Source organism: Melospiza melodia, chromosome 2 (assembly GCF_035770615.1).
Source record: "Melospiza melodia melodia isolate bMelMel2 chromosome 2, bMelMel2.pri, whole genome shotgun sequence".
In the NCBI taxonomy this organism is placed as follows: domain Eukaryota; kingdom Metazoa; phylum Chordata; class Aves; order Passeriformes; family Passerellidae; genus Melospiza; species Melospiza melodia.
The window spans coordinates 77737271-77753488 of NC_086195.1; the positions used below are offsets into that span (position 1 = coordinate 77737271).

At 38.7% G+C, this 16218-nt stretch overlaps 1 protein-coding gene across 7 annotated transcripts in view; it reads left to right on the plus strand.

Annotated features, from left to right (window-relative positions):
- GRIA4 (glutamate ionotropic receptor AMPA type subunit 4) overlaps positions 1-16218 on the plus strand; it is a 216090-nt gene that overhangs the window by 56952 nt on the left and 142920 nt on the right. For all 7 annotated transcript variants that reach the window (XR_010026717.1, XM_063148929.1, XM_063148930.1 and 4 more), the window contains exon 3: positions 14627-14866. Coding sequence is in view for 6 of the 7 variants with exons in the window: in XM_063148929.1 (XP_063004999.1) it covers positions 14627-14866 (240 nt within the window). In the remaining variant the exon portion in view is untranslated. The remainder of the gene's footprint in view (positions 1-14626; positions 14867-16218) is intronic.

The window sequence follows — 16218 nt, forward strand, 5'->3', positions numbered from 1 at the left end:
CAAAGTGATGTACTTTATGAGGCTTATCTGCATACTTCTTTTAGAGACATCTAAGCTACTATCTGTCTCTTGATTTATGTGTTTAAAACAAGCAGCAGAATAGAAAAATACAGAATAGAAAAATTTGTGATCCCCAGAAACAGAGAACATGCATACATATTATGATATGTAGACAGGTATGCTTGGGCATGTATTAAACTTCTTTTCTTAAGTCTTGTTTTAGCTGGAAAGAGTTCTTTAGAAAGCAAAACTCATTCATGGCATTTGGCACTGAAAACTGCCTTTCATATCAAACAGTTGGAGCTTGGAGTCATTAAACAGAGTGCATGGCCAGAATATATTTTGCACTCAGATCTGATGAGACTGGTCTTCCATTTAGAAGGTGAATGACTTTCACTGTAAATACCCTTGGTCAAAGGGTTCATCCATATTTTATTTTTAGAAAAGTAATTCCTTCTTCTCAATACTTTAGTTATTATGTGAGACCTTTAGCTGTTGAAAAATGTATTTTATACATAAAATAAGTTGAAATATTTGTTTTTTTTAGAGAAATTAAAATCAGCTTGGTGGCAAAAATGGAACATGCATTTCCAATCATTCATACCAAGCATTTGATTTTAAAATCATCCATTTGTACTGTGTCTGATTTCCACTGGCGTAATCATGAGAGGCTAAGAAGAATCTCTCATCAAATGAGTAGAGGAGAAACTGCAAGGCACAGTGGGAGAAAATGGGCAGAGGGTAGGGGGCTAGCTTGGGGTTTCTTAAACTTTGGACTTCTGGCCCTCCACAGACAGTAATTCCCTAATGCCATTTTGATCAGACATAACCATAGTAGGCAGAGTCTATGTCTGAAAAAATTCCTTAGCTGTGATTACTGCATTATCTGTGGGAAACAGGCAAGCTAAAAGCTGCTGGAAAAACATCAATGCTGTGAGATGGTTGAAACACCAAGGTAACATGAAGGACCAAGTACAAGTACAGAAAACACATTCTGCATGTGCAGCATCAGATGTCTGAAGGAACCATGATTTCCAGATGTGTATAGTCACCCAGGCAGGCTAAGATCCAAATTTCTAGAGAGGAAATCTCTTGGTATGGTTTTGGTTATGTAAAGAGTAAAATGCCTGGGATTTTTGAGGGAGGGCTGTAGTATAAAGTATAGAATGATGAAAGAAATCTCAGAGAATCCTTGAACAGGCCAGTGATGAATAAAAAGGATATCTACAGTCATCTTACTGATTCTTTGAAAATATTTTATTCTTTACTTCAATTATATTAAGAACTTAAATGTTAGCATTTTGGTTTTTAGGAAACTGGATTTTAGAAAACTCAGAATAGCTAATTGAAATGTCTGTTGAAAATTAAAATAGGACCTTGAGTGAAAATTTACAAACTCCTTGGCTTTCACTTCTCTATCCTTCCAGGTACCATTAAGGCAGTTCATTAGATCAAGGCAAGGAAAAGCAGTGAAAACAGAAAGATAGTACCATTTATGAGGTAACTCTGGGCTGTTGTATATCTTGCTGCTTGATATATCTTTATCTTGAAATGACAGCTTAGAAGATCCTCCTTGACTGGGGAGAAGCTTCAGAAGAGCCTTGTAGACTTTTTCAACAACTGCTATCCTGCCAATACCTGGTCACAGGCTGCAGAAGGCAGCAGTAGAGTTTTTCTAGATCCTCTGAAGTTCTGTCTCTCTCATCAAGTTGTATGTAATCTCATTATGAGATAGCACTTTCCATTTATCCAAAAGTAACCCTGGTTTCAAGTGGTGCTTCCTAGCATCAAGAGGAAGGAAGCAAGGGAAAGATAAACAGATTTTTCCAAAAGCATTCAGAAGCTTTTTGTATGTAAATACAAGTTACGAGGACTAAAAAAATTAGTGAAAATGCTTTTTTTCAAGTCAAAGTATATGAAATTTGATACTAGTGGTTATTAACCCATGGGAAATTGGGGGGAAAAAACAGGTAAGATTTTCGTCACATTTGTCCTCTTAACATGAAAATTGTTTTCAGAAATTAAAAACCGTGTTTTCTGGATCTTTAAATGATACTCAGATTTAAGAGTGTCCAAGGAAGCAGTATTTTATTTAATGTTATTTAATCAACATCATGTGATGAATGTCTGTTAATCTTATTGAGGCCAAACGGAATCCATGGCTTCACTGATTCTAAATAGTAAATAGCAAAGTGGGAGAAATTAATTAAGATTATGTCTTTGCACAATAGCATGAGTCAAAGTCAGCAATGATTTAAGTTGCTAGTGAGGGAACTCCTGATGATGTGAAATCAGTTACTGAGGAGAGAAAGTAGAACCTCAGCCCCATCTGGGCCAACACAATCAAAAGCCTGGAATGGACAGAGATCATTGCACTTCAGGGGACAAACTGCGGTGGCTGGAAGATTAAGGTGGAAGAATAAGAATTTGAGAAACAGACTCACCAACAAAAAACATTAGAATTCTAGTGATGGATCAAATGACATCTCTCCCCTAAAGACAAACTTTATTTCTTAATATAAATCTACAAATCAGACAAAAAATAACATCTTTGGTCAAGTTTGAATGAAAATTATGGTGGAATGACTCCTCATGCTGGACATCTTTCATGACTACCTGCCTTCTGCATCTTCCTTTGCCAAATTTTTCAGTGATCTGGAAAGATATTTCCTAAGCCAGAAGGAGCAGTTAAATGTCCAGTCCCCTTTTAAAGTCACATGGAATTGTTGTACCAAGCTTCCCCAATACTTTAAAAAATGCTGTACTTAAGCTTCCTCAAATTAAAGCAGCCTTGATTTTTTTTTCCGGTTCAGTAAAATCAGAACACAAAATTTGACATAAAGAAGCAACATTGGTTCAAAATGTGAGTTACAGACTCACAGCTGGAAAGACCTCTAGGACCAGAAGTCTAACCTTCTCTGAAGAAATATGGAAACCAGTACATTAGAAAAATGTGCTTTAAAGAGAAAATGCAGGCTATGATGTAGGATGTTCTGGCATGTGCTCTCATTAGAAGATGGATAACATTGGAGCCCTCCCTGCCCCCATGCCCCCCCAGTTTAATGGAATTATAGACTAAACATAACACGCCATGTCCACTTCTAAACATGTCCCAGAAGTGCCACATCTGCATGTTTTCTGAACACTTCCAGGTATGGTGATTTAACCACTTTGTGGTCAGCCTGTGCCAACGCTTGACCATCTTTAGTAAATAATTTTTCTAATCTCCAATCTAAACCTTCCCTGGCACAACTTTCCATTTCCTCCTGTCCTGTCACTTGTTTCCTGGGAGAAGAGGCTGACCCCACCTGGCTGCACGCTCCTGTCAGGCAGCTGCAGAGAGTGCTGAGGGCCCCCTGAGCCTCCTTTTCTCCAGGCTGAACACCCCCAGCTCCCTCAGCTGCCCCTCACAGCACTTGTGCTCCAGACCCTTCCCCAGCTCCGCTGCCCTTCCCTGGACACGCTCCAGCCCCTCAATGTCTCTCTCGTAGTGGGGCCCCAAACTGAAAACAGTATTTGAGGTAAAAATTATGGTAAAGCCTTCATCAAAACAATTTAGGTTAAGAGCCAAGTTGTATGGCTTCACCTCACATCTCAAATTAAATACAGTTAAGTCCTGTCAATAACACTTTTTTCTGGCAGGAGTACTTCAGAATTAACATTTACTTCTCCAAAAAGAAGAAAAAAAATGCAGTTCTTTTTTTTTCTGTAAAGTATAAATATTTCTTCTTATGTGTAAGAAAAACCTGTGATTACATAGCTATGAATAAAAAACTGGTTTTATGTCATTAACTGCATAAGCTACCCTCTTATTTAAAACTGATGAAACTGATGCTTTTTTTATTCAGCTCTTTTTCTTCTGGAAAGAAAAATTTCTTTTTAAATATGCCTATTTTTTCCCTTTTCAAGATAAATAATAATAATTTAAAAAAGAGGCTAGCATTACAGAGAAGTGGGCCATCAGAAGATTACTTCTTAAAACAAAACTTTTATTTTTCTTTGCTCTATTTCATTAAAATAGAATATGGGGCAAGGTTTTATAAAGTATTAGATTTTGGGGGAAAAACAAGCTGCAAGGTAATTTGTTTTTCCTACAAAGAAATGTTTGGATGAAGTCCAAATTTGAACTGAAAGAAGTAATATGTCTTGAAGAAAATGAATCAATCCAAGAAAGAGAGAAAATGTTTAATCAGAGAAGCAAAAAATGTTTAATCACACAGGCAATCTAGATAAGTTATCAAACATGATTTCTCTAGATATTCATTTAATGAGGATGAGTTTTCCCTCAGCTGGCAAACTGAAAAGGTGATAGGATTTTGCAAGAAGATCTCTAACCACCAGGAATATCAGAGGTGAAATGTTCACCTCAGTTAAGCAACTGGGAATTTTACGATTGATTCCATAAACCAATTTTTTACTGTAGTCCAATCTAATTTCCATGCAATCTGTAATGCCTCTCTAAGCTTTTATCCTGAAGCAGGAAAAAAAATTCAAAGATGGCTGTATAGACTTTGTCCTTGAGAAAACCTGCCAGTGCCACAGGAACTTCCTACCACGTTTAACTTTCTAAAAAACTTCTGTAGTTCTGAAAAGCTTGGAACTCTCACATGTTACTGGTATTTTTATCAGCTTTTAAAAACAGCCAAAAAAGAACTTCTGTACCAACGTGGATTCTCATTCATGTGACTATGAAAGGTAAATGCTGCATGTGGATTCTCTATGGGGGAGCTTTCAAAAAGAAAGTTTTGGCAGAGTTAGGGATACGCACGTGTATGTGCATTGCCAGGCAGCTATAAATATCACATCCATGGAGCGCACAGGACAGGAGGACAAAGGCACAAAGACTGGATGATTTATTGTAGAGCTGTAAAGGGCTTTTAAAAATGAGAGAAGATTTGTTAGTGTTCAGCACATGTGAAATTCATGAGGGGCTTTCTATTAAATAAATTAGCCAAGGCACAGAGGAAAAGTAAATTTTGTAAATAAACCCAATGGAAATTTTTTTCTTTTCTGTGAAAACATTCCATTGGATTTAAATTATGTGGAATTATATATTAATGAAAGTAAAATACTTTAGTGGTGCCCAAGTTTTCAGATGGAGGTATTTAAAGATTAAAGCGTTTTCCCTCTCAGAAATTTATAAATTGCCAAGCTACTTTGTGTTCTTTATCAAGAAATGGGAGTTGTGAGCACTTTCAAGGAAAATAGAGATACATGATCTCTGTGTGAGAAATACCTGGAGCCCCTGGCTGCAAGGGATCTGTGTCAGTCATATGAGATGAGACTCAGAGAAGGGCAGCTCCAAATCACATTGAATTTAGGGATGGAAAGGGAATTAAAAATAAAGAGGTATTTTTTCTAAAGTGAGATTGTGTGAAGAGTTTATAATCTATCTATCTATCTGTCTATCTATCTATCCATCTATCTATCTATCTATCTATCTATCTATCTATCTATCTATCTATCTATCTATCTATCTTTCTGTCTATCTATCTCTATTGTATCATTTAATTTTGTAGTTAAAAAGAGAAAGGTACCAGTAGTGGATAAATTGGTACACACAATTTATTGCCCATTTTAAGATCTGTCTTTGGAATCTATTTTTTTTCGATTTTAGAGACAGAAAAAAAAAGCCCCAGAAATTAAAACCCTTGACTTTTGGGTGGTAAGAACCAGGTGAGACAGACTCATCCACTCTCCGTGTGCCCCTATACATACAAAGACACACATGCTTGTTTCACAGCTTCTGCAATTGGCTTGGAGGAAACTTTAATCAATGTATTAATTTGTGGAGAGAGAATCTTGCCTCCACATGAAGCATGGAGAAGAGTTGGGCAGTTGGACTTACAAGCCAGTCTTGCCTGGTCTCAATGGTCTTTTATATTGGACATCTCTCAGGATAACCTTCTAAAGTTAAAGTTCTGTAGCTTAGTGGTCTGATGTAAGACATTGTACACAAAATACTATATTAAGTTTAAATTTATTTTAAAAGAAGAAAATACCGTGCATGTTAGTTAAGCTCATTCAATTCCATTTTTCCATTCAATAGGCAAGCAATGCACTATCACTTTCTGATACTGTTTCAGGAATTGTCTTCGAGCAGAAATAGTCTTTTAGAGACAATTCACAAAAATGATTTCTGGAAATGTGGCAATTAATTAAAAATGTTGTAAGTTTGTATCTTGTTTTGCAATATGTTCTCACATCTGCAGCTGAACAAACAGAATTGCATTTCCCAAATTACCGTCTGATCTACCACATTAAACCAAGGCTTTCATTGTACTTAGGAGAGTATTTTTAAATGAGCTGGTAAGTTGCTTAGAAGTGATTGCTAGAAGTAATCCACTGCTGTGAGTAGAAAACACTGATGAATTTTCTGTGTTTGGTTTATGTGGTGTTGAACTCCAGTTAAAAGCTCCTGCACACGTTCTAGTAAGTGCTTCATCTTACGCATACAGTCAAACACAATGACCTTTGGGACAAAGGTTTACGTAGTTTTAGGGTTTCAGAATTTACTGTAGAACTGCAAGAGATGGGTTATACCCACTAGGTATAACATTCATTCACATTGGGATAGCACTCAGAAGCCACATTGAGACATCTGGACCATTGTGCTAAACTTTTACAGATATCTAACCGGAGACTGGCCTTCCTGTCAAGTGCTTATAGTCCTCAACAGAACAGACAGTTTAAACCTTGAAAACTGAGACATGGGAATGCAAAGTGACTTGCTCCAGGGGATGAATTTAGTTTCAGAGATTCAGTACCCAACATGCCAGACTTCTCATTATGCAATGTCTTATTATAGGAGGATAAATGTTTGAGAGGAATAAATACTCAAGAGAGTAATACTTGTGATTCATTGGGGTTTCTTTTGGTTTTTTTGGTTTTTTTTAAAAGCTGGAAAGATCATAGTGTAGTCTCTTTTTGTTCACCTCAACCACTAACATGATGGTAAATTTTATAGCAATAAGCTGGTTTGGTTAAACTGTGATATTATTTAACCATATTATTATTATTTGGTTAATGCTGTGATATTATTTCTGGTTATAACACTTTAGGTATGTTGCTACCTGACATGTGATATATGCCTCTTAAATGCAAGATAATTAATTTGCTTGAAGGAGTTGGTGATCAAAAGACAGAGTTAGATGATGATTTAGAAGGTGCAGGGTCTATAAATAGAATGCGAATAGGGTTTTGCTGGATGTTGTTGGATGTATTAACTATATAATTTGTTAAAAACTCCTTGCTTCCCTTTTGTTAACTCCTTGTTAACCGTATTTAGAGGTATACTATTCTACTCCAAACAATTTTAAGATTGTAGTATACTGGTCCTAATACATCTATAATATTTTTCATCTACCCACTTTATGTAACACTGCTTCCTTTTTTGTAATCCTGTCTGTCATCTTATATCAGTGATTTAGTTCAGCTCATTAAGTTTGTCTCAGTGTTGGGAATTATTCTTAATGCAAGAGCATAATTTAGTATTAAATCAGCAGTCTCAAACCCAACTGAGGAAGAGCATATGTATTTCAAATCTGTACTGGATTTGGGTACAAGGTAGTTTAAAACTACAGAGGGATGAATTTAGATCATTTGTCTTTTAGTTCCAGAGCTCTAACTAACCCTGTGTCCTCTTCCAGGAGGCAGAGGTCAGTGGAGTGATCAGGAGGTGGATCAGAGAGCAGAGAGGAGAAAGAGACTGTTGGGATGATCTGTGCAAAATGAACAGAAAGATCATTGGACATTTTAACAGGAAACACCAATCTCAAAGTTATTTTAGAAATAGGGCTTAATCTCATCTCCTACATCACAGTTCTTATTAATATAAGTTTATAATACATTAGATTTTCAGATGTGGTTCATATTTAGATTAAATGATTCTCCCTTCTGTGCTTAATCTCGCATGTAGAGCTTGCATCTCCATATGAGTAGTCTGTTCCTCTTGGAAGGAGTTCTTCAGGTCAGAAAAATTTGCTCAGTATTTTTTACATCGGTGCTGGCAGGTGCACAGCAGCTGAACAGTGTATGTGACTGTGACCCATGAAGTCATGGACCACTGGTAGCATTTCAGACACACCTCAAATGAAATTTTTCATGGTGGCACAAGGAAATGTGACTCCCTAAATATGCTTTTTAAATATGTTGCTCTCTGGAGTTTACCAGATCAAAGAAGAGTAGAATAAGCTATGTTGGAAGTGACCCTCAAAGATAATCATCAAGTTCAACTCCTGGCTCTGCACAGGACCATCCTCAAGAGTCACACCATGTGCCTGAGAGCATTGTCCAAGTGCTCCTTGAACTCTCCTTAGGCTTGCTGTTATTACCACTGCTTCCCTGGGGAGCCTGTTCTGGACCCCAGCCACCCTTTAGGCTAATATCCAACCTAAACCTCTCCTGACACAACTTAGGCCGTTCTGTCAGGTCCTGTCATTGGTCACCACAGAGGAGAGATCAGTGCCTGCCCTTCTTTGGCTGGGGCGAGGGGAGTAGAGGGACAGCTTCTGCAAGAAGATGCCGGGGGCCACTCCTATGTCAGACAGAGTTTTCAGCCAGCTGAGCTTGTCAGTGATGCTGTGGTACCTCTGGGATAACACATTCAGTAAAGGATGAAAACCACTGCTTAGGAGCAGTGAGAGAGAGGAGTGAGAATATGTGAGGGGAACAGCCTGCAGAACCCCAGGTCAGTGCAGAAGGAGGGGCAGGAGGTGCCCCAGGTGCCAGAGCAGAGATTCCCCCACAGCCCATGGCACAGCCCATGGGGAGGCAGCTGTGCCCCTGCAGCCCATGGAGATCCATGGGGATGCAGAGATTCACCTGCAGCCTGTGGAGGATCCCATGCCAGCAGGTGGAAGTGCCCTGAATGAAGCTGCAGCCCATGGGGAGTCCACACTGGAGCTGGCTCCTGGCAGGAGCTGTGCTCCAATGGAGAGAGGAGCCCATGCTGGAGCGAGTTTTCTAACAGGAATTGGGGCCTGTGGGGGACCCATGTTGAAGCAGTCTTTTCCTGAAGGACTACTTGGAGTGTGCTGACAATGTATCAGTTCTTGAAGATCTGCAGCCCATGGCAAGGTCCCATGCTGAAGAAGTTTGCAAATGACAGTATCTCCTGGGGAGATCCAGGAGATCTGGATCCAGGACATCTGGGTTAGGTGAGCAGCCTGAGGAGGAGGGAGAGTCAGACACAAGTTGTCAGTGGCCAATCATAGTCCCTAAGCCCCGTCTGGATGTCCAGAGCATGGGAGAAAGGGAAGAGATAGCAATGAAAGACTGTCCTCGTATCTGAAAATTTCCACAATGTAAACTAGTCTGGAGTCTTTCAATTTTTGTGGTTCCACAAAAGTTTGTGTTTTTATGACAGATCAGTGTGTCTGTTAACATATCTGTAGTAGCTAACCGTACCAGGGCTTCCCACACAAGAGTTGAAAATGTAGGGGAAGGCTTTTATAATGCTCATTCCAGAAGCTGTGTCCTGGAACACTCAGGGTCAGTGAGTCATGACTGATGAAGGTTCTGTCATATTACTTTAGTGTTAGGCTGCAGGTCTTCCAGGTTTCTACACATGGTGCCTGTTTGCTGCTGAGCAAAACTAACATTGTTGGCAGACCAGCTGTACCCTACTTTCTCTCTGTAAACATATTGTTCAGAGGATTTAAACTGTTTGAGCATAACTTGGGAATAAGAAGTTGTTGGAATTTTTCGATTTTTGTTTTTCAAGATAAGATTTGTGTTTTAAGTGACGAACTTGTCTTTAGAGCTGTAGCAGGAACTTTGGAAAGTATTTCCCTTACAGAGGAAGAAGACCACATGACTTTTCCATGTGTCTCAGCAAACCCTTCAGTATATGCAGTTTTTGCCATTTTGGCTTTATGATGTCATTTCTTAACTGAAGGTCCTGAGGGTCATCTCTTCTTTTAAAGTGATTGTACTGTCATAGCTAGAACAGAACACATCTAATTCATATTACAACTACTGCAATAATGCTACCTTGGCAATTTAAGGTGCCATGCAATGTTTTTTCTGGAGTCTGTTCCAAGGGGAACACGCTGGGTAGAAAAAGGATCAAGAGAAGCCCTGGGGGAAAGCCTTGGAGGTGTTGGTGGATGAGAAGCTCAGCATGTCTCAGCAATGAGTGCTCACAGCTCAGAAAACCATTGGTATCCTGGGCTGCATCCAGAGCAGTGTGGAAAGCTGGGTCAGGGAGGGGATTCTGCCCCTCTGCTCTGCTCAGAGCCCACCTGGAATCCTGCATGCAGGCCTGGGGTCCCAGCACAACAAGGAGCCAGTTGGAGCCAGTCCAGAGGTGGGACACTTGTTCCCAGGGCTGTAGCACCATTCCTGTGAAGACAGAATGAAAGAACCAGGTTTCAGGCATAATTGCAGCCTTCCAGTGCCTGAAGGCAGCCTACAAGGTGGATGGAGAGAGTCTGTTTACAAGAGCATGTAGTGACAGGACAAGGGGAAATGACATTAAACTTTAAGAAGATTGGTTTAGATTAGATATTAGGAGGAAATTCTTCTCTGTGAAAGTGGTAAGGCGCTGGAAAATTTTGCCCATAGGTTTTGTGGGCTCCCCATCCCTGGAGATGTTCAAGACTGGGCAGAATAGGGCCCTGAGCAGCCTGATCTAGTGGCACGTGCCCACGACAGGGAATATTGGAACTAGATGATCTGTAATGTCACTTTCAACCCAAACCAGGCTGTGATTCTATGAGTCTGACCTCCACATTCATCTCGTCTTTGGTGAGACCGATGGCATCACAAAATCTGCTGGAGAAAATAGCATGTGTAATACAGACAATAAGTTGTCAGCTTTGAAGAGGTATTTGGTTTAGAGACAAAGTTTTGTTCAATATTTTTCAAAATATGCTCATAAAAGTGTATTTGTCACTGCTTTGTGTTTATGAGGGAAAAAGTCTTGAACAAAATTTTCTTAGAATGCTAGTATGCAGCTGTTTTACCAAGCATAATTTAGTTAATTTTTAATAAGTAAAATGCCTTCAGAAGTGGAAGAGAACTGGAAAAAGAATTGGCAAATTCAGGTAGTCATGTTTGCCTGGAGGCATTTTCTGAGAACGGTAGTGAGTTGGAATGCAAATCCTCGTGGCTTTGCTGATTTTGTGGTCGCTGATGATTACTGTAAAATTGATTCAGGAGTGTTGCAGCATCTCTGCATATGTTTAAGCTTCATCTCCATAGTGTCACAGGCATTTTTCCTCTCTGTGGGTTTTGTACTGAGTAAGAAAAAAGTCTCATAACCCTCATCTTAGCATTTTTTTTTATCAAGGAGCAAAGAAGGACACTCTTCAGTGATTTTCCAGTCTTGATCTCAAGTATAATAGCATTAGTTTTCTTGGATTGGCTATTTCAGGACTTTAATGGTATTCAGATAGTGTTTTATCATATTTGGATTTAGACTGGGGCAAAGATAGTTTGCTTTGAACATGAAGAATTATTATTCTGTTACTCTAAGTACTTCAGGGTCGTATTATGTTATTTAATGAAATTTCAAGTTTGACTTTTTTCTCCATCCTGGGAATGAATTTGAGCTTTAACTCCACTAAGTGTACCATTTCGCAGCTTGTCATTGATTTCTTGAATTTTTCATCATGTGGATTCCTACTGTAAGGACCATGAGTTACAAAAAGTACTCTGTGCCCTGTAAAACTGCAAAGATGTACAACAGCAGTGAGCCTTAGGAAGAATTTTGTCTAAACAAGAAATACATAAAGTAACTATCTCTTACATGAGAGTTGTGTTCAATTATTTCAGTTGTCAGAGTTAATTGAACTGTGTTTAAAAATAGAGAAGGCCTGCCCTATTTTCACAGAAATCCTTGTAAAATATGAAAAAATCCCTTTGCAGAGGAAAGTAACATACAGGGTGGGATTCAATGAATGATTATAGAAGCAAGATACAAGTTTGGAAAGTAGTATAATTAAGAAAGACTGTGTTTAAAATAAGTGATATAAAGGGCATTTGCTGCAGAAATGAAAGCTTCATTTAGAGCTTCCATTGAAAAATGAAACTTTTAAAGAACATTAAAACAAAATGTTTTAGAATTTTGTTCACATATTTTAATAAAAATACAGGAAATATAAAAATAAGCTAAGTTGTTTGATATTGGTGATGTAACAGAAAAGCAGGAAAATCTAGTTGGAGATTTAAAACTAATAGATATTTCACATTGATTTTCACTCAAGGAGAATGTTGATCTTGAAAGAGGTGTGATGACTAATGGGAACAGAGAAGTCAAATCTTTATTCCCTGGTTCTTCAAGAACTGGTTTACTGAAGGGCAGATGCAATAACAAGTGCCTCTTACTAGAGCTGTAATATGTATGATCAGTGAAGTTATAGAACAGATTTTGATGGAAAGAAAGCTTTAAAATATAGATATAGATTGGAAATGGCATAAAATGCAACCAGAAGTTTCTAAGGTAGACAGTATAGGATTGATTCAATCTTCCATTTGCCAAGAGAATGGTATAAAATAGACATGGTCTTAAGAGAAGTGATTTCTGGAAATGGAGACAGAGTCAAAAGGCAAGCATGAAACTTTGGAGAAGATGGCAACAAATTTTGGTAGAAGGGGAGGTTCCAGGCTGGAGAAGCACAATTACAGGAGAAAGATCTTAATTGTCTAATTTTACACAGAGATGGAAAGTCAGGGTACCAATATGGAATTTGCTGGAGAGGGTGAAAAGTGCATCAAGCAGAGCAGATTAACACTGTAAGCAGAGAAGTAAATAATTTTAAAGGAGTTCAGAACAATGTGGGGCATGATAGAAAACAAATAACAGTGCCTGATGAAAACACTCTGCTATAAGCAGAAACTCATCATTTGCAAATGGCCCAGAAGGAAGAAGAAGCAGACTTTTGATCCCAACATGATCATCAGCCATCACTAAGGTTCAGATTTTAGAAAAGCACAGTGTCATCTTAGGATATGTCAGAAAAGATATTGTATGGTTGAGATGGGGAAATAATGTAAAAAAAAAGCAGGAAAAACTTTACTGAAGTTCTCAACATGTCAGTCAACTGTGTTCAAGCCAGATGAGATGGAACTGGGAAAGCAGAGAGCAGTGCTCCCTGTGATGATTAGTGTGATGATTAATAACAAGCCAATCATTTGAGGGGTCTGTGGGAATCTGTTTTGGGTGGTCCAGCAAAGAAAATACTAAGAGGGTTTGTAAGAGATGTGTATATTGAAGGTGAACTTATTGAAGGTGAACTGAAGGAAGAAAGCTTTTGAAAAAGCTCTATTGATATAAAATCTGACTTTAAAAATCATTAGGATGGGACCCATAACAGTGGAGGAGAACATAAAATCACAAAACTGCCCTCAAGTCACTTACTCCAGTTCTGGCATCAGAAGTGGGTAAATCATCCCAAGTCCCGGGAGAAAAATGCACAATTCCTATTTTCAGCTCTTTGTGAAATAAATGTAATATGAAAAAGTTAAAGCTGGAGTGCTTTAAATTTGGTAAGGGTGTACATCGTTCCGTGAGTTTGCTGCACATGCAGAATGACTGTGGACTCCTGGCTAGTGGGAGGATGCCTTAAGTTTTCCCATGTTTAGGCAACATGTAAGAATGGACTCTGAGAAGAGAGCATCTGGAACAGGACAGCATGGGAAATTGTGAGAGGAAAGCATAGAAAATATGATATCCCCTAACTGACTGTTCCTTTCTCCATTTTCTGTGTGTCTGGGAGAGGTAACACTATTAATGATCGCACAATTTCTAATAACTTGGTTTGTGCTTCAAAAAAATGGGATGTTTTTCATTAGACTCTTTATGAATTGATAAGAATGCAGTAAATGCTCAAGAAAACACCCATATGCTTGCTTTTCTGTGCAGAGATCAGTGAAGTCCTTACGTAGTATGACGAAATCAGTAGAAGTCTCTCCCTATGTGTTCAGTGAGTCCAAGAGCAAATCAAAACTGAGAATACATGTTCAGGTCATTTGTTTTCTGGTTTCCAGTTAGCACGGAGTAGAAATAAAAGGGTTGGGGCAAAAGTCAGATCACATTGACTTACTACATTTTACTTAAACTGCCCTCTTAAAGTCAAGGAGATTATTCATGAAGTAGGTTTTACTCAATGTCTCTAGAAGTGTTTTAATGTACCACAAGGGCTTCCTGTTTAAAAGGGAGCAAAGGTTCTACATCGTTACAATTCAAAATGTCCAAATTTCACTTACAAGGTCAGTAACATTTTTGATAATTTTCACATTTTAGAATGTGAACATTTTTCAGTTCAAGGTAATGGAAATGCTCAATGCCTGAAACTATGCAGAGCTATGGCTAAAACAGTATATGTTGATTTTTTTAACTGGTCTACAAAAACATATGTTATTTATTTTACATTTTATTTTAGAGTAAAACCACTATAGATACTTTAGTGTTCTATGAATAGGATCAGAAAGTCACAAAATGTTATTTAGCTATTTATTTATTGGTTTCCAGAATAAAACACATGAAAAATGAACGTAAATGTACAGGCAGAATTGCAAATCATCACATTAGAAATTTGAGGACGTTGGAATGTGTAAGCTCATGTCTACAGATTTTTGTCACTACTTAAAGTCTCTTTGTTTGCTTGTTTGTCTCTTTCAGTTTGCTCCCAGTATTCTAGAGGAGTTTTTGCCATTTTTGGACTGTATGATAAGAGATCAGTACATACCTTGACCTCATTCTGCAGCGCCTTGCACATCTCGCTGATCACGCCGAGTTTCCCCACGGAGGGCGAGAGCCAGTTCGTGCTGCAGCTGCGGCCGTCCCTGCGGGGAGCCCTCCTGAGCTTGCTGGATCACTACGAGTGGAACCGCTTCGTTTTCCTCTACGACACAGACCGAGGTAGGCTGGGACACAGCTTTCTTATCTGCATCCCTCTAATCACTTTTGCACGTCTGTGGAACTTTCATGTCCCATTGAGAGCTTGGAGAACCAAAGTTTAGAGGGCCTTTGAGGTGAAATACCTCTAACTGAGTAGCTGTGTGGCTGAAGGAAGAACTCCTTAGTGTGCAAAAATTGGGTATTGGATTCACATAGGATGTAATTGACCAGCCAAAGCCTGGGCTTTAAGTCTAGAATACTAAAATCTTTAAACCAATGGTAGTGAAAAAAAAAGCAGAATGTTCAATAAGCAGAATGTTACAGCTCTATTCTCTCTTCAGTTCACTTTGTAAGTGACAGCAGTGCAAAGTAGAGAGGATCAGCCTCTTTTCTGCATCTGCACTGCTGTAAGCTGAGATGAGAGCGAGCCTGTGGGACTTCCAAGCTTTGGAAGGTCAAGGCAGAGAAAGGCTCTGCCCTCAGGCTGTGCCAGAGTAGTGGAGGTCAGAGGCATTGCTTGCAAGGCACAAGGTATCCACAGGCAGAGGGAGGGAGTGCTGCCACAGCCCATCTTCTGCTCTTTTTAGCTGGGGTTACCTCTGTGATGGACTACATTTTCACAAAATGTATAGTGAACTGCAGAAAAGGGCGTATTTTCTGTCCACAGTCTCCATTCCACATCCCAATGCATCTCAGAACTGTTTAAGTGCTAAAAAACTGCAGGTGCATCACTGCATCCCCTCTCAGTGAAGAACTGAGAGGTAAAAGCTGTTCTCTGAGTTGTGTGCTCATTCTGCTGGCAAAGTCTTTGTTTGTGGAAGAGGACTGAGCCAGCATCGCTGAGCTTCTGCGAGAGAGGCAAGATTTTTAGGTTGGTGCCTTGCTTTCAGGGGGGAGTGAACAGCATAGCTGTAGTCAAATAATTATTTTACTACAGCTGTTTCAATATAGTTCCCCATGTAGACAGTCTATTCCAGAATTAAAGTGGCTTTATTCCAGTATAATTACTCTACAGAAAAAATAGGGAATTACAAAGACCTAACTAAATCTGTTTAATTACTTGATTATGGCTATAGAAGTTAATTTTCTCCTATATACAAGCACTACATTTTAGTGAGCTTATACCTTGATATGCTGCCTAAATACCTGAATTTGAATCAAAATGAAGAATGGAAGAAAATGAAAGAATTTTTATTGTTTCATAATTGTTTGTTTTTTTTAACTAAATATTTTTTTAATGTTTGCTGGACCCATAGAAGAAGTTCTGGGAAGCATTACAGAATGTATTAGGTAATGGGAAAGAGAAAAATTTAGCAGAATTTTAAAGTATTTTAAGAATTTGAAAGTATTTCTACTCAACATATAGTTATGGA